This window comes from Gracilinanus agilis, chromosome 3 (assembly GCF_016433145.1).
Source record: "Gracilinanus agilis isolate LMUSP501 chromosome 3, AgileGrace, whole genome shotgun sequence".
NCBI classification, from domain to species: Eukaryota; Metazoa; Chordata; class Mammalia; order Didelphimorphia; family Didelphidae; genus Gracilinanus; species Gracilinanus agilis.
The window spans coordinates 390,623,950-390,645,770 of NC_058132.1; the positions used below are offsets into that span (position 1 = coordinate 390,623,950).

Genomic DNA, 21,821 nt, shown 5'->3' on the forward strand with positions numbered 1-21,821 from the left:
ATTAGCTTCTGATGTTTCTATTTTAGAATGAAAACATTGTTTTGGCATTCTCTCTTTCTTGAACATTGCAGTACTGCAAAATCTCTTTGTTGTGATTCTGGTTTAAAGAGCTTTATTATATCTACATATAATATATATACATCTTGATGAACAGGTATTGCTTAATATCGATTTTAAATGACAAATATATTTTAAATATGTAACTAATATTCATCAACGAGAACAGTGTTGCATATTATTAGTCTTAAGACGATATTTACTTTCCTAAAATCTCAAATTAAAAATAAACAAATGGAAACATATAGAGAATATGAGAACTATGACAGGTTGAGGTCTCCCAAGAGAGCTCGGACAATTGTTATAGGTTTCTTTGGTGACTTTGTTTTGTGCGCATATGGAGCTGCATAAATTTCACGCATCCATCATTTAGTTAGTAAATCCTCTGGGTAAGAATTAGGGATTTTGCTTTATTTTACTTTTTGCATGGGTCACCTTCATCTCTTCTAAAGGCTTTCCATGCACAACTGAACATCCAATTAATTACTTAGGCAATTTTCAGGCCAACTCTTGAAAATAATTTATGTTGAAGAATAGCACTGGATGTTTCAGTACTTACACTTTCTTCTAATATCACCACAAATTCCATCTGTGACAAATCATACAGCTGAGCCAAATCTCCAGCACACAAACTCACAACAAAAAAATGTAGACATTTGTAGTACATTCTACATTTGAGAAGAAACTGTTATCAATATGTCTGACCTTTATCCATCGAAGGTTCACTTCTTTGCGTTTATTCTCCAGTTTATCTAGCTCTTCTGGGTTTATGGTTTCACTTATAAGAGCCTTTCCTCCAGTTTCATTTAATTGTTTCAGTATTCCCTGGCGTCCAGGCAGTTCTTCCACTCGTAACTAAAACCAACAGATGGAACAACATTTACAATAAATTATAGTGGAAATATCTATTATCTAACAGAGAAAACATGTTTTTAACAAAGAAAATTACTGGTCATTGTTTGTAGTTGTGACATGTAGTTATATCAACAGGCTTTCAAACTTCTAAATTTAAGTAACTCCTTAAACAGAGACATCTAAGTGGCTCAGCAGACACAATGCTGCGCCTGGAGTCAGGAAGACTCATCTTCCTAAGTTCAAATCTGGTCTCAGCCACTTAGTTAGATATATGAACCTGAATAAGTCACTTAACCCTGTTTGTCTCAGTTTCCTCATATATAAAATGAGCTAGAGGATAAAATGACAAACCACTCCCGTATTTTTGCCAAGAAATCCCCAAATGGGGTCAGAGAGTGTCAGACACAACTGAAACAACTCAATAATGATAATTCTTTGAACACAGGCAGTCAGTGATCCTCAAAGATGATATAGGATTAGCCCAATGTGTGTAGTTCTGTCCAGGAAGTAATATTCACCAGAGGATGAAGACATTCTGACAGGGGACCACCAAGTGAGAGGATATTACAACAATGGCCCAACATTTGTAATTTAAATTTTCCAAATTACAGTTTATATACCAATGGTGTGTGTGTATATGTGTATATAAAATACTTCCCATATTAAAAAAAACGAGTATAAATGAGCATAATCTTCCCAAGCTTAAAAGATCATGGTAATCTATGAACCTTCCTTATTGTTTTCCCTCTTTATACCATCACTTGCCAAGTTCTATTGATTATGACTCTGTGACATCTTTTAAATCTCTTTCTCTTCTGCATATTGACTTTACTCTACTTGACAACTACCAATCTCTGGTCCTTTAGTTCAACCTGTGTATTGATAGGATTTTCCTAGGCTTTACATAGCTCTTATCCTATATGAAACCCACTGTCACCAAACCATCTTCCAAACTCTTTTGAATGGGAGTCAGGATTTTCAGTAATTCAGCCTTAATACATTTTTCTATTTCTATTTTTTCTGTTATACATATATATTGGTCTAGCCACTATTTCTCTAATATATCCTCTGCTCCATTGCTTACATCATCCATTTTAGAATTCCCATCTCATAATCTCTAATTGTCCACATCTAAGGCATTGTAAATATGATCATAATGTTTTACCTGATTTTCTCAGTCATGGGCAATCGGTGCCACCAGTACACACTGCATATTTGTTATGTTGATAACTGTCATAGTTATTTTTGTGAGTCTCTTATTTTACTGATTAGATTATAAATTAACCAAGAAAAAGGATTGTTTCTTATTCTCATTTTTCTATCCTTCATTCTCTACCAAGCACAGTGCTTTGTATATGGGTAAAATTTTTAGAAAATGTTTGCTAATTGAATTATCAATGTCTTCTAAAATATGATTTTTGAAACAAATATTTCTTTTATTTCATCTGAATATAAGTATACGCAGGAAACAGATTTTCAAGAACAAATAGGATAACTATTACATGATATAAAAAATGTGAAAATTAAATTTAAGGTTTATCACATACTGCTGTTTCTTTTTCAGGTACCGCAACATTTTTTGAAGAGTGAAATGATTGTAAGTGTTCCCTCACCTATATATTGAAACCACTAGGACCAATAAATTACCAGAAGTTCTATTTCCCTTGGTTTATTTTCTTTTAACCTTCCTAAAATTTAAGATTTTTTTAAAACACAAAAGTCAATATTGGGAAGATCCACTTATATCTCAAATCCATCAATAGAAAATAGAATTCATCATCTTTCCATCTAAATGCTGACTTCTTCCAAAGTTCTCTATTTCTGTAAAAGTACTACCATTCTCTTATATCTGCAAGGACATCCAATCTTCTGTCTCTGGTGTGTAGACTTGCAGTTATCCTCTCTCATCTTTCCATCAATCTCTATGGTCAAGTCTTCCCAATTCTTCTTCCATAGTATCTCTTACATCTTCTACCTTATGTTCATTTAGACAGTAAATACTGTAGTTGAGGGTCTTATTACCTCTTATCCAGACCATAATAGGCTCCAAATTGTTTTCTTGGCTTCAGTCTATACTTCATACAGGTGTCAAAACAACCTTAAGCAAAAGTCTGACTGTGTCACTGCCCTCTTCAAAGGATTTATGGCTTCCTATTGCCTTTAGGATAAACTATGAAATATTCTGTCTGGCATTTAAGGTCTTCTACAAATTTGTCCTATCTCCTTTTCCAGGATTACACTACATTATTCCTCTTAATGTTCTATATCATCCAGTCAGTTTGGACTATTAGCCAATTTACCAAATAGGACACTATATTTCCCAAATTCCATGTCTTTAATGAAACATCTTTTCATCTCCTCTCAGAATTCTTATCTTCTTTCAAGATTCAGCTCAGGTATCACCTTAAGCCTTCTTTAATTTCAATAACCTTTAAAATTTTCCTCTATCTTAAAAAATATCTCTAAAGTTTTATCCATTCTTCCCCAAAAGAATGCAAAACCTTTGAGGGAAAGGACTATTTTGATTTTGTCTTTGTGTCCCTAGCACCTAGTATAGTATTTTTAATATTCTTTCTTTCTTTTCCCACATTCCCCTCTCTCTTTTCCTTCCTTATTCTCTCTTCTCTCTCTCTCTCAAATTCTCTTTCTCTCAAACTCTCTCTCTCTGTCTCCATCTCCCTCTCTCTCTTATCATAAGTTGGACTTAAACATGAGTTTTACTTACTCTGAGATAATTTTTCTATTAATTACTCCACATTGTTCCTCTGCCTATTCTTAGAAGATATCATGCATGCAAAAATACACATGCGCTTACATATACATGTACATGTACACATTCATGCATGTGCATGATATATGAATATATGCACGTGTGTGCGATGTGTCATATGTTGAATTCTAAATGCATATGTGAGCTTAAATTTAATTGATTTTAGAATCAAAGGAATTTATTTAAGTTTCTTTTTCAAATGACCTGTTCATCTGCCTGTAGTGGGACATTTAAGGAATAATAAGAATATTCAAAAAACGTGAGCACAGAAATTCTGTAAATTGATTTGACTCTATTTAGGGTCATTGTGTTAGCTCAGAAAAAATAAATAACCAAACTAAAGTCTATCATTATCAACTGGAACCCTTTTGAGTTGAGATGGAAACAATCTGGCAATAAAGTGCTCATGTTTATGAAATCAAGCAATACTCTGAAACATATTGAAATAATGGTTGTCACCCTGCCCACAGGGTGACACTTCATCATTCATAATAATTATCATCAAAATGAAACTAATTTTAAATTTAATATTGAATTCATTTTATTAATATTAGTAATGATAAATTTGTGCAATGGAACAGCACCTTCAGGAATGTGGAAATGTTACAAAAGCAAATAAGAAAGATAGAAAGTTGTAATTCTAAAAAGGCTGGTAATCAAAAGGTTAAGAGAAAGTAAAATGTTGACCAAATTTCTTAGAGTAGAAATAGGAAAAAAAATTTATAAGAACACTTTAAAGTATAAATAAATGGGGATTTTAAAATGCCAAATTTTACCTTAACTTTTTCCAGTATATCCTTTAGTTGCTGCTCATTTCCTGGTTCAAGGGGGATACTGACAATGCTTTCTGCTTCCTTTAACCATAAAGCAAATTCATTTAAATCACCTTCAAATTCTGACAAAATATTCTTTTGTTCTTCTAACCTAGAAATAAAACAACAAAGTTATTACTAATAACATTCTCAACAAATAATATGAAGAGAAAATAAATAGGTCACATTTTTATTAAAGAAAAAACTGCTCATTTTGATTAAAATAATTTTTGTACTGTTTTCCTATACAAAAAACACTTGGTGGTTCCTCACCATTAGCCAGATAAAGCCCTCATCATGGCATCATTCAGTCTTTTACAATACAGACCCTGACTTATCTTTGCAGCCCCATTTTATTTTTTCCCATGTCACACTTCTTGGCCCAACCCCCTCTCATCCAGTCCAATTGAGTAAACAAGTCCTTGATACCATGTTTTTGGCATGCTGTTTTCTCAGTTTAGAACTTTACTCTGCCAGCAGCCCAAACTATAGTCTATCAATTCAAATGCCTTTCTATCCTTTTAAGATTCATCTTAAAATATACTTCTTGAAGTAAGGCTTTTCTGACCCCAACAGTGGGAGGTGACCCTTTCCTTCCTAGAACTCTATAGATCTCTATAGAGGCCTTGGCACCTTTCTCATGGCATTCATCATATTTTTCTCTGTTATTAGACTTTCATTTATTTCCCATTGTTGATTGGAAGGTCCTTGGGGAGAAGATCTATATTTTATTCTTCTTGGCATCCCCACTAGTAGACAGCTATACATTTAGGCAATTAATAAATACTTGAGGTGGATTTCAATAATTTTAAATTGGTTATTTATGGATTTTGGATTTTGGAATATGGAATATTCCATTATGGAATATGGATTTTGGCTTTTAAATGTAAAATTATAATAGCATAAAATATAATAACCAGAAAGGCAATAAAACATGTGAAATACATTTTAATGCTATTCTTTTAAAATTTTTCTTTCAAATTAACAATGCAATAACCATTAAATAATTGAAGTATTATTCTTTTTTCTAAATTATGGTAAATGTAATTTGATTGAGTAGAAACAGAAATTGATTTACAATATCTGAAATAATTTTGTCAAGAATGAATATCTTAAGTAACAAAATACATTCATAGTATGTAGGTCAAATACTTTTAAAGAATATTTCTTTTAATACATTTTAAAACTCTGTCTAAGCAAACTAATCTTAAAGATTATTTGTGAACTGACTCCTGTCAAAAATTTGAAAAAAGCTCTATAATAAAAATAACTATCATTTCTGTTGACTCCTTCTTCCAGTCATTATTTCTTTTCAGCATAAAATTCTCTAGGCTGCTTTTATAGGCACTTTAATATAAACAGAGTTTGGGGCAAGATCACTAAGTCATTTTCTGTAATACTTAAGAGTTGTTTTAGTTTTTCTTTTCTGTTTCAAGACCTTTTGCCAACCTACTTCATTTATACCTCTCTTTCACAAGTTCCTTATGACTTTCTTTGCAAATTTTAATAGTTCCTTTTATTTCAATTGTCAATGACCTAAATTTTCTATTTTCAGTAGCTATCAATAGGAAGCACATGCATAACATATTAAAGTTTTCCATGCACTTTACCCAATTTCATTGCAGTTGATCCTCACAATAACTCTGAGAGGTATTATACTCATCTCCATTTTCCAGATGAGGAAAACTGAAGTTGATTGAGGTTAAGTGATTGTCAAGTTAAAGAAGGAATTAAGACCTAGGCCTTCTAGTCTCAAAGCCTAGCCTTCTCTCTCCTATATCACTATTTCAAGAATATGTTTATTCACCAATTAACTTTCCACAAACAGTTAAATTCTTGTTAAACTATTCTGGAATCCTTTTAAAGGAAAGAGTCCTGTTAGTCATGATCTCTTACCTTCCTTCAACATCTGTCTAGGACTATGGGTTCTGTTTCATATTCAGGAAGTAGCTTAAAATATGAAAATGAATGATCAGGAAAATGAAAAGCCATGCTACAATTAAAACCCACAAATTTGGAAATGAAATCCTAAACATCAATCCTACCTTGCAATCAAGACTGCCTTTAAAACAATAGAAAATCTTCTCTTTTTTATTTTCTTCCCTGTCATATTCACAGAAAGAATCTCAGTAAAAATAGTCATTTGTTTTGAGTACTGAACAAAAGAACAAATAGAGTCTAAAATGTTTAAATCCTTGATTGCAGTAGAACTCTGGGTGACTTGTGGGCTTTTTTCCCCTCAATGGAGGTAAATATATAAAATTTAATGATTATTTCTAATCATTATAGTGAATAATAAAAAAAAATCACTATTCCCTCCCACTATAAAGTTAAAAGAAAATTTAAGCTCTGAAATTTGAGTTGAAATGTTGAATTCAGGAAGAGACTGATTTATAAAACTATATGCCATTGCAAAGTCATTTCAGGGAGCTGTAATTATTTATAGTAATTGAACATTATCAGCAGATGAGAGAACGAACATAATACCTTATTCCATAAAAGTGAAGACTGCTTTTAAAATCACATTAGTTAGTGTTGAATAACTTTTGATGTATGTGCTTTTGCACACATGCTCTGATCAACTGCCTTTTATTTTCATATATCCTCTTTTGCTATAAAGCCCATAAACACCATAAAAAATGTTTCCTAAATGTGCTACATTTTCCACTTTTATAGTGCATTAAGATATTGAGTGCAGTAGGTATTTACCCATATTTGATACAATTACTTTCTATAACTTCAGATAAAGTGCAAAAGTTGGGGGCTTTCATAAGATTTCATGGATTTAATGGTCTACTTTCCTAGCAATCTCAAAATTAAATACCGAATGTAAAGAATCTTTTAAGATAGAATAACATCAGTAAGGTATTTAACATAATATTTTCATTGACATTGTGCTCATGAGAGAAATTTTTCCTCATAAATTTTTAAATGATGCAATATTTTTTAAAAGTAATTTTTGAAGTCTTCTTTAAGTTTATTTTTGTACTTTTTAGTACAAATATATGATATAACCAACTTAACTTTAGCCTAATTCTGCTCTCTTTCCCAAACTATGCATTTTCTAGTCATTTCAAAAGCCTTGATTTGAAATTTTAAAAGCTGTAATTTGTATTTGTGTCTTCAGATAATTGAAAAATGAAATAACATAGTAAACATTCTGGAAGCTGTCCTTTGACAGAACTGTTTAAAAATGCTTTATATTGGCATTCATCACATGAAGTGTTATTTCTTTGTTTACCTACTAGCTTAATGTTTGTGATAGGATTTATTCAGGCATGTGGTAGTAATAATAATGAATGGGATATTTAACATTACCCATCTGCAATTAAATCTTGGCTATTTTATTTTTAGAGTCTTTGCAATGCATTTAGCTATTTCCCCTCAAAGCAGTAGTTTCCTGGTTGAAGTATTGGTTATGTTATAATTTATATTATAAATGTACTTAATGAAGGTTCAGGAAGTAGAAAAGCATTATGGTGAAAGATTTGCATAACTAGAAAAGGAGAGCTACAAATATTTCATCTAGTACAGTGTGCTTATCATTATTACAGTATGAGTCACAGCTTCATGTCTAAAATGCTATTCATATGCCTAAGTAGAATCTCCAGTCACTTCCATAGTTAATTTCTGGGGAAAGTCCACTAATCAACCAAATATTTGCCTCATCTGCTTCACTGAAACATGATGTTATATATTTCTTGATTCATTAATTTGTTCTAAATCTCTAGGCTCTATTTAAATCAAAAAGTCCTAAATAAATCATGAGGCAAATATTATGTAGTGGGAAGAGCCAAGACTTAAATTCTAGTTCTGATTTTCTATTACTTATCACGTCTGTGGCTGTGAGTAAGTCCATTAGTCCAATCTGTGATCCCGACCTGCAATTTCACTGAAGTGAGGAACTCCACAAAGCTTTCCCCATACATGTAGATAAGCAATTTGGCTCTAATTTATATTCTTAAAAGCAGTACCTGGGGTACTGAAAAGTTAAGTGACTTGTACATGGTAACACCTCTAAGTATAAATCAAGAATAATACCTTAAACTATATCTTCCTGAAAACAAAGCATCTAATGCCTTATCTACAGAATTAGAACACCTTCCCTGACTACCTCGTACATATAATCATAGACTTAGAGCTAAAAGGGAGCATAGAAACAATCTAGAGATAGCACAGGTCCTCTTGTTTCAAATTTATGGCTCTTCCCATAGAACAATATTATTCAGAGGATCAAATGGATTAACTAGCTACAATTGTCTTTTGCCCTTTTTATAAGAAATTATTTTATTTAAGACTATCTATCAGTAGTCTCCTAATGATCAAGACCTCATCTTCCTTGATCTTTCAGCAGCATTTCATTGTCTTCCAACCTCTTCTTAAGTAGATATTTTTCTCCGGTCTTACCTATGTATTACATTTTCCTGGTTCTTCTCTTCCCTTTATAACTATTTTTCTGTCTTTTTTCACTATATAATTTTTCTCTTTCTATCTTTGACTCTCTTCTCTTCTCCATTATCATCTCTCTAATGGCAATCTTATTCATCTCCATAAATCTATGTAGATGATTCCCTCAAATCAGGGGACTGCAACCATTTTGGCCATGAGAGCCATAAATGCCACATTTTTTAAAATGTAATTTTGTGAGAGCCATACAATATGTTTAACACTGAATACAAGTAAACATGTGCATTTTATGTAAGAACAACACTTTTAAAGTACAATAAGTCTCTGAACTATTTTTAATAACATTATTATGTGCTAACCAATGATGAATAAAGTACATTAATGTGACTTCTGGTGCTGCATGGTTTTGCTGATTATTAATCAAAATTATTTTGATTATTAATCAAAAAACAAAACTTAATGGGGCACTATAGTACTGATATAACTGCACACATACATATAAAACTCCTTTACACTAAGAACATTGCTGAAATAAAGAGAGAAAAGTTCAGGGAAGAATACTTTTTCCTCTCCCTCTCTCAAGTCAGGCAACAGGAGAAGAAAAAGCTGCCAGCCTGCTGGTTAAGCCATTTGGCCACATAAATTAAGTAGGAGATCAGATTACAGAAAATAACATGACTTGTGTGCAGGCATTAGGAGGTAGTGGGGGAGGAGGGTACCTTTCCATGGAAAACTGGCCAGGACACATCACACACATTTCCTGGTACAGGTGTTTATCAGTGCTGCCTACTCAATCATTCTATATCAAATGAAACAACTACTAGGGAGAAATGCTTCTCTCAACAAGATGTAATCTGACTATAGTCCCCCTTTAAGAGCAGGTAGAAAAGTTAAAAACAATAACAATCCCACAAATAGGGAGTGCAGACCCCATGAATGCACTGAGATAAAGCCATGTAAATCAGAGGCAGAGGGGTAGAGAATGTAGACAAAAGTGATCAATTACTATACAGAACCCCAAGATGTCAGTAACAGGTGTGGGAAGAGTAAAAGGAGGGCAGAAGGAGGAACACACAGCACACCTACCAAACCAAACTAAACACCAGGATTCGTCTTATGCGGCAATATCAATGAGGGAGCCTTCTATCTTAGAAGATAGTCACGGTATTGAAAGGATCGCGTGACGTGTACGTGATGCACGATGTCATGCGTAAACTGTTAGTTACTGTGCCACCGTTGACTTTATGGCTCCTGCAGAAAGAGCCATATCTAGCCCTCAAAAGAGCCAGATATGGCTCGAGAGCCATACGTCGTTGACCCCTGCCTCAAATCTTAGTCTTGTCCTGGAATTTCTTCTTGATTTCTTATATTTTTTTCCTTTAAATGGCATTGTGATTACACTATTTCTACCCCCAATGACCTAGTCTTCCATATATTTAACCTGAGAGTTATCTTTATTTCTTCCCTCTTTCTTTTCTCTTATATCCAGCCAATTACCAAGTCCTAACAAATTCCCCTCATAGTGTTTACATCTATCCTTTCTACTCCACTATCACTATCATCATTTATGCAGAGCTCCTAACACAGATACAAAAATGCATATGTATAAAGACACAGACATACATATATGTACAATGCAATAGTGTCTAGTAGGGATGTTTAGTAGACAGTTGGCAATGTGGAACTAGAATTTAGCAGAAAGATTATAGCTCATAGGAACAAAAATGCAGAACTGAAAAGATGACAGAAGTCATTTTTTCTAATGTTCTATTTTATAGTTGAGGACAGTTCCAGAAAGTTTAAGTGATGATCATGTGTAAGTCTCTCATTCTCAAAAACCCTTTTACTCAATTCTTCCATCCCATATTTTCTGATTTTTTTGGCTATACTTCCTGAAAAGGCCATTTGTAATAGATTCCTCACTTCCTCTCCACTCACTCTCTTCTAATTCTCTACAATTTGACTTTCAACTTAATCTTCAACTGAAACTTCTCTCTCCAAAGTTATCAATGGTCCCTTAGTTGGTGGTTGCCCTTTGTTCTCAAAGAGGACCAAAATGATATCACTAGTGATGTCTTTTGACTCATGCATAAATTGGATTTAGGTGAGGCAGAGTTGTACAAAGTTGTTAGCCTCATTCTCTCTTTTACAGTCATTGAAGTCAAGTGGAAAGAAAAAAGTGAGAATGACTGATGATGGCCCAGGATTTGTTGGATGACCTTGGCTTCTTCAATGTTCAAGCAAATTCTAAACACCCTGCTACACTTCTACTGTCTTCATGGACACTGCAACAAATAGTTCTCATCTGTCCCTTCCACAGGAGAAAGTCATGCCGGGTGCAGACATCCCCCCAAATTACTGAAGGGTCTGAGGCCTGTTGGTTACCCTCAACATTATGAAATCCAATGCCTTTTTTTTCAATCTTACAACTTCTTGACTTCTCTGTAGACTTTGACATTGTTGATCACTTTCTCCCTTATATTCTCTTCTATGTTCCTGGGACAAATCTGTTCCCTATTCTCCTTTTTTCACTGTTTCTTCCCAGTCTCCTTTCCAGTATTTTTATCTAGATCATGCTCTAGATCTAGATCATGGTATCACACAGGGCTCTATTCTATATTATTTCACCTGGTGATTGCCTAATCTTTCAGATTTAATTATCATCTGTAGGATTAGGGAAACTATAAAATGACAGGAGCCAGTGATACTGAAGCCTCCCTAATCCCAGGTTTTTGAAGAAACACAAGCAGGCTTGACTAGAAGGGAGGGGCAGGAACTTGAGGAATACTTCTTCACCTCCCCCCTCCCTCTAAGCAGTTGGAAAACAGTTAATAGCTTGGTAATGAAGGATAGTCTAGCTTGGTAAGATGGTAAATGGGGAAAGGCTAAACTCCTAATGATGATATCTTTCTCTATATTATTTCCCCACAGGATAGAACAGGTGAAGCTTGATGTCTTAGAAGCTTACTGGCTCAGAGGTTAGGATTAACTTCAAGGCCACTATTAAGAGGAACTTGGTTTATGGAGGATGTGAGTATTTCCCCAAATTATCTGTATCCAGACACTATTCCTAGATGATAAGGGTTTAATGATATCAGCGAATGAGAATGAGGGAAATGGCTTAGGATTGACAGGTAAGGGGAAACTACATAAATAGCTATGACAAAAGCAGCCCCTCACCCCAAAGGGGAAAAGTATTTTGAAGGGCTGCACTCCGTTCTATGCCTCTAAATATTCTTTCTAAACCTAGGTAGCTAAACTAAGGTAAACTGTGATTTTGCCTGAAGGTCTGTCAAAGTAAAACAACTTTGGTCGTCAGAGACTGAATGGCTCAGCTCAGAGCCACACAGATTGCCCCTCTGCTCAGATCCAAGAGCAAAGAGACAGCACCAGGATCAGGACCAGGACCCAGGACCCTGCAAGCAGGGAGACCTGCCTTTTTATACCAGGACTCAAACTGCCTTTAACTGCCCCCTCTCTTAGAGTTCTGGGTCTCTCAGCAATATGGATCCCACACATCTCTATGCTGATGATTTTCATATTACTTATCCTGTCCTAATTACTTTGATTATACAGTCTTCTAGGTCCAAGTGCCTATTAAATACCTCAAATTGTATGTACCACAGAAATCCTAAACTCAACATGTCAAAAACAGACATAATTATCTTCCCTCACCAACCCTCACTCTCACTTACCTCTTACTATTAAGGATACTACCATCTAATCAGTCCCTTGGCATAAGAACCTAGAAGTTATCTTCAACTCCTCACTATTTGTTACCCTGTACCCCATGTCCAATACATTCTAAAGGCCTAGTTTATTTCATTTTTTGTGCCACCTCTCCAATATTCTCTCCTCTAATACTGCTACCATTTTGCTATAAGAATTTTCCTCTTCATACCTTGACTATTCCAATATCTGGCTGGTTGGTTGACCTGCTACGAGTCTATTTCCCCATTCTAATTCATACTCCTTTTGGTTGTCAGCAATTATCCTAAAGTACACGTTCAACCATGTCATCTCCCCAACTACTCAGAAAACTTCAGTGGGTACCTATCACTTCCAAGATCAAATATAAATTCCTTTCCTTGGAATTCAAAGCCCTTTATAAATAATACTCTTCCCCTTCACCTTTCTAGTCTTCTTTTACACTCTCTTATATACTGTTTGATCCAGTGACACTAGCTTCCTTGCTATTTCTTGAATAAAACATTCCATGTCTTAACTCCAGCTATCTTCACTTGCTGTTTCCCCCATATCTGGAATGCTCTTTCTCCTGATCTCTGCTTCCTGATTCTCTTGACTTCCTTTAAGACTCACCTTATATGAGAAGCCTTTCTCTGCTCTTCTTAATTCTAATGCCTTCTTTCTGTCTATTATCCTATTTGTCCTGTATTGTGAAGACAGAATTAACTCTCCCTTTGTCTATTTTTAGTTAAATCAAGAACTTAAAGTACCCCTACCTAGTAGCTAGCTAACCATTAAGTTAAGAGAGCTTACTAGTCACTTACTAGTTCACATCCCCGAAGGCCACAAATACTGGCCCCCTTGGGCAATGCTAGGCAAATTGAAAGACTGCGATTGGTTCCTGTGAAGAGAGACAGGAAATGATGTGGGAAAGGGGGTATAAAAGAAGAGACCAACATGGTCTGGGCTTTTTTGCTTCCTTGGTTTTGGAGAGGCTGGTTCCTTGGAGAGACTCTTCCCTTGGATTCTGTGTTGGTGAAGAGAGCTGAAGAGACACGCTTTTCCTTGGAGTCATTCTGCATTGGTGGAACTCTGGCTGAACACGCCACTGGGACTTCTGGCTGAGGACTGTTGGGAAATCCAAGTGTAGATTGGGACTTGGGGAAGCCCTTGCCAGGGGATGAGCTAGACTTCACCAAAGCAGCACTTAAAGCAGTTGGCTAGACAAGGCTCTGTCTCCTTCCTACATTTCCCACTTTCAATATCTCTACCTTGTTGTAAATAAAAGCTGCTAACAGTCATTTTGACTTAGGGTCTAATATTTTATAAATGGTGACCACAATATTACTTTTTAACTCTCATAATGAGTCAAAACATAAATTTAATTGTTATAGTATAGAGCTTGTTTTGTATATATTTGTTTGTATGCTGTCTCTCCCAGTAGATTATAAGTTCTATGAAGGCAAGGACTGGCTTTTGCTTGTTTTTGTTGTTTTTTTTCTTTTATAATCTTAACATTTAACACAGTATCTGGTACATAACAAACATCTAACAAATGTTTATTGGCTTATTGATTCTGTGAATTAGTCATCTGTGTTTATGTACTATTCTCCCAACTCTGCTCTAAGACCATTTGGGAAGGTTCAGTGTCAAATGGAAATATTGTCCCTTTTTTAGGATTTAGCATAGCACTTTTTAAAACTATTAATAAAAACGAATTAAATTGCAGAATAAATAACAAGTAGGTTTTGAAAATGAGTATGGCATAGAGTAAACTTAAATGGTGTATTAAAGTCTTTAAAGAAAGCAAAAAAAAAAAAGATTTTTTTCTGGTAATCACATAGATTTTCTAGAGCATCCCTTTCTCAACCAGTTCCCTTATCTAATTTTGAATGAACCTCATACTCACTGAGTATTAGGCCTGCCCGCACATTTCTTCCTAGTAAATATGAAAGGATTTCAATGGATTTTCAAAGCCACTAGAAGCTATAAAGACTGCCTTTTGATTTTATCATAGGAGGCAGGTAGGTAGCACAGTAGAGTGCTGAACTTGGAGTCAGGAAGAGCTGAGTTCAAATCTAGCCTCAAACACTTATAAGTAAGGTAACTTTGGCAATTCACAATATCTGTCTGCCTCAGTTTGTTCAATTGTAAAATGAGGATAATAGCAACTCTGCATTGTTGTAAGGATCGAATGACATACTTAGCATGGTTTCTGGCACATAATAGGTGCTTAATAGGTGTTTTCCTCCCCCTTCCTGTCAATTAGTATTTATATCAATAAGTGCACCTCAGAAACCAAATGGTGCCAATGAGATGTTTAACAAAATGTTCTATCTTTAAGGCCAGGCCATCCCAGAGCAACTAAATCTGCTTAATAGTTTAGAATTATTATATTAAAATGGAATAAGAATTTTAACCAGAAGAGGCTTTGGACAAAAAACTGAAGAAGAATCTCTTTTACTATAGAGTTGACAAAAGGTCATGGAATCTAAAGAAGACCACTTAGTGAAATACAACTTCCTGAGCTGACAGGAAGTTCTGCTTTGGGAAGTTTGCTTGTTTTTCTGAAACCAAACCTAAATTTGACATTTTGCAATTTTCACCCAGAACTCCCTTCTTCTGCCCTTCATATACAAACAAGTCTAATCCCCCTTCCCTAGACATTCTTCAGATAACTTGAAGATTGCTATCATTTCTACTTAATTCTTCTCCAGGTTAAACATGTCCAAGACCTTGAATTGAACTTCATATGGTATAATCTTCAAGTACTTTCTCAACTTGATAGGCCTCTCTGGATAGTCTCAATCTTATAAACATCCTTCCTATAATGTAGAACCTAATATCAAATATAATTCTCTAGATAAGCCCTGATTAGGGCAGAACATGGCAGAACTGTCAACTCCTTAGTCCTATTTTACTTTATGTAGCCCAAAATCACATTAGCTTTTCTTTGCTGCCATACCACATAGTTGAGTCATATTTTGCTAGCTGTCAACTGAAACCCCCAGATCTTTTGCAGACAAATAAATATCCTTCCCTACTTACCTATCTTTTTCTGGGGAAATGATTTTTTTAACCCAAGTGAAATAATTTATATTTATCCTTAACAAATTTCACCATCTTAAATATTCTAGGCTGTCAGTTTTGGGGGGATCCTATCATCCAGCTGTTTTATATTTGGGTTTTCACAGCTTTCTGAGTATTGCCTTCACTAAGTCGAATTTATTGCATTCCTATGTTGGATTAGCATATAAATACCTGTTATTTAATGGAGTTAACTATGATGCTAATGGTTATTTAGATGAGGGAGTATAATGCAGTTGTTGTTACTGCTGGCAAATGTGCACATTTCCTCTACTGTTTCTTGCTACATTCAATTGTTTTAGAGCACTTCTTTACAGAGTCTTGTATAATATAAGACTAAATCACTTTTTCATTTTCCCCAGGTCAGCCAGTCAACAAGCATTTATTAACTCAGTTACTATATGTAAACCATTGTTGTAAGTTCTGGGGATAAAAAGAAAAGCCAAATGAAGGCCCTCCCCCTCAAGAGCCTACATTCCTGTGGGGGAGAGAATAGGCAAACAACTAAGTCCCTAAAACATATATTAAGAGTAAATGGAAGGCAATCTTAGAGAAAAGGTAATAATAGTCATACTAGGAACACTGATACTATTAAGATACTAAGAATTTGGAGGAGAAGCATATGGAGAAAGGTCAATTCTATAAAATAGGACTTAAGTGGAGGACTGAAAGAAGGCAAGGAAACAAGGAATAGGAGTATAAGGGGAGCATTGCAAGAATGAGGGAAAGCCATTGAAAATGCATAGAGTCCCAGAGTCCAGAGGACCTGGGTTCAAATATGAGCTCAGACTCTTTCTAGCTATGAACTTGGGCATGTCACAACTCTGTTTGTCTAGCCCATGCCCTTCTATCTTAGAATTGTTATTAAGACAGAAAGTAAGGGATTAAAAAAAACACGAAAACAACAACAAAAAAACAACAAGAATGTATTCACTGAAGCAGTGGAAAGGGTGCCAGTCCTGGAGATGGGGAGATATGGGTTAAAATCTGGTCTCAGATATTTTATAGCTATGAGACCCTGGGCAAGTCATTTAACTCCAATTGCCTAGCCATTATCATTCTTATCTTGGAGCTGATTGTTTCTAAAATAGAAGATAAAATTTTTTAATAGAAAAAAAAGAAAAGAAAATGCATGGAGTAGGGAGGTGGAATGTCATATTTCATAACTGGCAAGAAGGCAAATATTACTGCATCATTAAATATGTAAAGAAGAATAAGAAAACTGGAAAGAAAAAAGGGACAATTTTAAAGATAAGGGTATTTTATATTTGATTCTGGAAGTAACAGGTAAGTACTAGCACTAAATGAGTAGGGAAGTGAGATGGTGAAGTTTGTGATTTAGAAAAACTACTTTGGGGGCAGCTGGGTAGCTCAGTGGATTGAGAGCCAGGCTTAGAGAAGGGAGGTCCCAGGTTCAAATATGGCCTCTGATACTTCCTAGCTGTGTAACATTGGGCAAGTCATTTAACCCCTATTGCTCAGCCCTTACCACTCTTCTGCCTGGGGACCAATATGTAGTATTGATTCTAAGACAGAAGGTAAGGTCTTAAAAAGAAAAGAAAAAGAAAAAAACTACTTTGGCAAATGAGTAGAGGATGGGTGGGAGAGGTGACTCATGTAAAAATTGACATTGTGAATCAGTATTTTGAAAAATATGTATAGAATTTTAAGAGCTTTGTTATCTAATGGATATTAAAATCCATAATGTTATATTTATTTTAATAATTAGGTAATTATTCTTACTAATTAATATTAATATTCATTTTATGTTTGTATTACATATAAATTTATGTCCATAATGGATAAAATATCCATAATCAATCCATGATATTTGGGACAAATATCATATATGTAAGTAACCACTAAAAATTCCCTGAAAAAATCCAAGTATAAAGCTGTATTAGGAAATTGACTCCAAATCTTCCTTTGGAAATGAAAGGACTCTTTAGGGAAGTAGAATATGACAGAGCATGGCACAGCAATGAAGATACGAATTTAGATAAATGTTTGGATTATCACCTATGTAGGAAGCTGAGACGAGGTGGGATACCTTTATGTAGGGAAGTAGGTGATATTTCATTCTGTATGCCAGAAATCAAAGCTCTTCCTCTAAACAGATAGAGGATTCATTCTAAACAAAGCAGAAAAATGTTACCCATGAAAAGGGCCCAAACAAGATCCGTGCCAGTGGGACGATATAGCTATGTCAGATAGAAGCTAGATTCTCTAATATGAGCATAGAAGAGTAGCTCTCAGACAAATAACCACATTTCAGACAACACAAGTGAGCCCAATATAAGAGCTTTCTCAGAAATGGTGGCATCCTTTGCTGAGGAAGAATCCTTTGATGTCTAGGCCAATTATGCAAGAGAGCCTTTAAAGGGCTGACAGAGACAAAATGAAGAATTTGAAGGGAAGTATCAAAATCTCTAGCTGTCTTTGAGTATAAAATAATTTTAGAGTCAGGGATGCTTAAAACTTTTGGAGTTTCATCATGACTCTGGCAAGGTAATACCATCTCAATTTTTGGCTTGAGTAGAAGGATATTAAATGAGAGGGTCAGAAGAGGACTAAAAAAATAGAAACGAATGGGGTCACTCAAATAGACAAAGACCTACATGACTAGTCAAGCTGGAGCATATCTCCACTACTGCTCTATCAATGTAGTGACTTTGACCGGGCAATGAAGTGTTAAAACGAGAGAAAACATTTTAATGGTTGGCAATGGTCCAATAAGAAAATCCCTCTAATGAATTTACAATCCTAATTATTTCAGTAATATCATAATATTAAGTAATATTATATATGGCCATGGAAAATAAGCAGGAGTACTGTCCTGCAGGTACAGAGTCAATCAAAGAGACTGACCAAAAACCTGGTGAAACATGTTCCAGGACAAATTGAGAGATTATGGGACAAGATAATGTGTAGTCCACTGTGGCCTGACACATAATCACATTAAGGGAAAACTAGAAAGGAAGAAAAATAGTCACACATAGGCCACGTACCCCTTTCTCTTCTACTTTAACTTATAAAACTTTATAGAGATGGAATGACGACTATGGAGTACATGTATTGCACTGTTGCTCTGGACAGTAAAGTACAGAAGATCATAATGATTCAGTCATCTAATAAGAGTCATTTGAGGAAAATGCTCTACATTTTACATGATCTAGAAGGCTTTGATATGGGAGAACTAGGTGATGAAAACTACTCATACTTCAGATATATTGACTAACCTTAAAATTTTCTAAGGAAGTTATTGGTATCAACAGAACAGTGATACAGAATTATCAGTGGAGTGACAATTATACTTGGTGCCAATTACAAAGTGTTCACAGAATTAGCAAAATAATACAAATAACAAGCTATGATTAAATATTTCATAGTTGGCCATCCCCACGTGGCTTGTGAAGAGGCAGATAAAATAAAGGAGTGACAATGAGCTCCACAACAACACTAACAATCCTCAAACTTTGTGGATCCAAAGAAATCTAATTTTGATAACTCTTTAGGACTGTAAGAATTAGATGATGTTTTGGCAGAATTTCAGCAAGAGTTTGGGACAGTTCTCATTGCACATAGGATGATTTTGAGGAGAACTCCCACAGCATTCAGTTGACTGATTCCTAAAAATCCAAAGAATCATCTAAGAAAATCCCTTTGCTTAACATGAATAAAGTTAGAAATCATATAGAAAACCTCAAGGCCAATGGCATAGTCAAAGAATTAAGCAGACTATATGTATCACCTGAAGTGGCCAAATCATAGAAAAATGGAAAGACATAGTTATATGTAAACTACCAGTTTTTGAACAAAAGAACCAGAGTAGAATAGAATGCCCTTTCAAGAGTTCAAGATATGTTGAAGTGTTTGTTAGGCAGTCAATAGTTCTGAGTATTATCCTTTTTTAATGGTTCTTATTAGAGTTTTATAAGAGAGGAAGACAAGGGAAAGTCCATCTACTGGACTGAATTTTTACCAATTAAAGCATAAGCCCCAAGGCATCTCAGTGGCACCTACAATTTTCTAAAAATTGGTAGAAAAGTAGATGGAAAACTACCTGAAAGTGTGGAGTATTTTCAAGAAATTGTAATCTTTGGATAGATTCTTGGTAGAAAGATTAATGAAAATGTAGACTTGGTTAGAGGCAAACATATTAAATTTTCAATAGTCAAGGGCCCGTTTATTAGAGCCTCTGTCAAAATGTGACGTAGTATCACAGTAAGGTATAAACATAGAGCCAGAAAATATAGAAACACTATTTTGGAGGTGGCCAAATTCAAAGAACCTTCAAAATACAAGACCTTTTCTAGAATTTGGTAGACTATAATAGCAAATATATTATGGACTCTGCTGCTTTGGCTAAACTACTAAGTGACTTCATTTAAGCAAATATTAAAGTAGAAAAGTAAGAAATGTTTTTGTTGTTGTTGAGTTGTTTCACCGACGTAAACCCATTTGGAGTTTCCTTGGAAAAATTTTTCAGCTCATTTTATAGATGAGGAACTAAGGTAAACCAGGTTAAGTTACATGTCCATTGTCACACAACTAATAAGTGTCTGAGGCCAGATTTGAACTGAGAAAGATGTCTTCTGGACTGTAGGTCTAATACTTTGAGGTCTAACACTGAGCCACCCAGATGACCTTGAGAAATATTAGGATGTCTTAAAATTCACAAAATCCTTTGAGATCATCAAATTGATAGATATAAATAAGTTTCTAAAATTTAGTCAACTTTCTTTTACATACACCACTGTTGGCCTTTGTAGCCCCAAGAAAGGGTTTTTTGTCTTGACTGCATTTGCAAATTCCTAGGGCTTGAGATTAGTTTTGTACCAAGATGGTTAATAGAAACTAGTTAAATGTTGTCAGTTGAAGCTATAAGTGACAATGGAAATTGTTATCCTATACATAAGCTGGAGTTTTTAGCTTTGAAGTGGATTGTCACTGAGTTCAACAACTATATGGATGGAAATTATGAATGTGCACAAGCAATAATCCACTGATGTATTCTCATTCATGCCAAATTAAGTGCTACCTGCCAGCAATGGGCAGTTGCACTAGCAACTATGAATTCATCATATTATACTGCAGCCAAGAAAGACTAATATCCTGTCCTGAAGCCTATGAAACAACAAAACTCTGATGATATACTAAGGAAGTATGAAAGCTGTATGTGATATCCAAGGAAATGAGTTACAAGAAATAGCAGTGGAACTAAAACTTGGGAGTTAATTTATTGGAGAAGAGAGAATCCCAATAAAATATGTAAACCTCAGTTCATTGAATCAGCCCTTTTCATTTCAGTTGTCTGCATATGATTGATGAAAAGACAGTCATTAAAGGATTTTGAGAATTGATGCATGTTAAATAGAAGGCAGTGTTAGCAACAATTCAAATTTCAGTTCTTTGAAGGAAATTTACTATCAAGACAATTACTTACTATTAAGACAAAGTAGCTAACTATTAAAACCATAGAAGTTGGAATTGTGTAATTGGAGGACTAGACTGGACTGTCAATGGTTCCTCAATGGGTTCTAGTAAGTGGTTTGTAATACCCATACCATATCCATATCACCTTAGGTCATGATAATTATAATGGATAATTTTGGACATGTGAGTCAAGAGACAATCAAAAATTAGCCAGAAATAGATTTTACTTGCCTAAGATGGCTGTAGATTTCACCACTAAGTGTGAGATATGTTTGTTGTATGATATGGCTGGACCTGTTCTTTAGGGAAATAATTTGGGTGACTGAATGGTGGATGGACTGGAGTAGGCAGAGACTTGTGACAGGCAGAATAATCTATAGACTTTGCAATAAAAATGATTGGTGACAATTTTATAAGATAAATATAATCATAGTTAACCAGCATCTTCCATAGTTGCTGAAGTGTTTTGGTAGTATAATTTTCAGCTTTCTTGCCAGGATCCATTCAGACCAAGACAGTTACTTTGAAAGCACATTACTCAAAGAACTGTTAGCTGTGGATGGCAGTAAGAAGTCTAGCACTACACCGGACCCTTTCTTTTTTTTTTTTTTTTTTTTTAACATTTATTAATAATCATTTTTAACATGGTTACATGTTTCATGCTCCTATTTTCCCCTTCACCCCCCGCACTCCCCCCACCCATGACCGAC

At 34.8% G+C, this 21,821-nt stretch overlaps 1 protein-coding gene across 2 annotated transcripts in view; it reads right to left on the bottom strand.

The window, feature by feature from the left end:
- The window catches only part of DMD (dystrophin), a 1,921,557-nt gene that overhangs the window by 898,069 nt on the left and 1,001,667 nt on the right, over positions 1-21,821 (bottom strand). For both annotated transcript variants that reach the window (XM_044670154.1, XM_044670155.1), the window contains exons 44-45: positions 4,459-4,606; positions 763-912 (exon numbers count right to left, since the gene is read on the bottom strand). In XM_044670154.1, the coding sequence (XP_044526089.1) occupies positions 763-912; positions 4,459-4,606 (298 nt within the window). The remainder of the gene's footprint in view (positions 1-762; positions 913-4,458; positions 4,607-21,821) is intronic.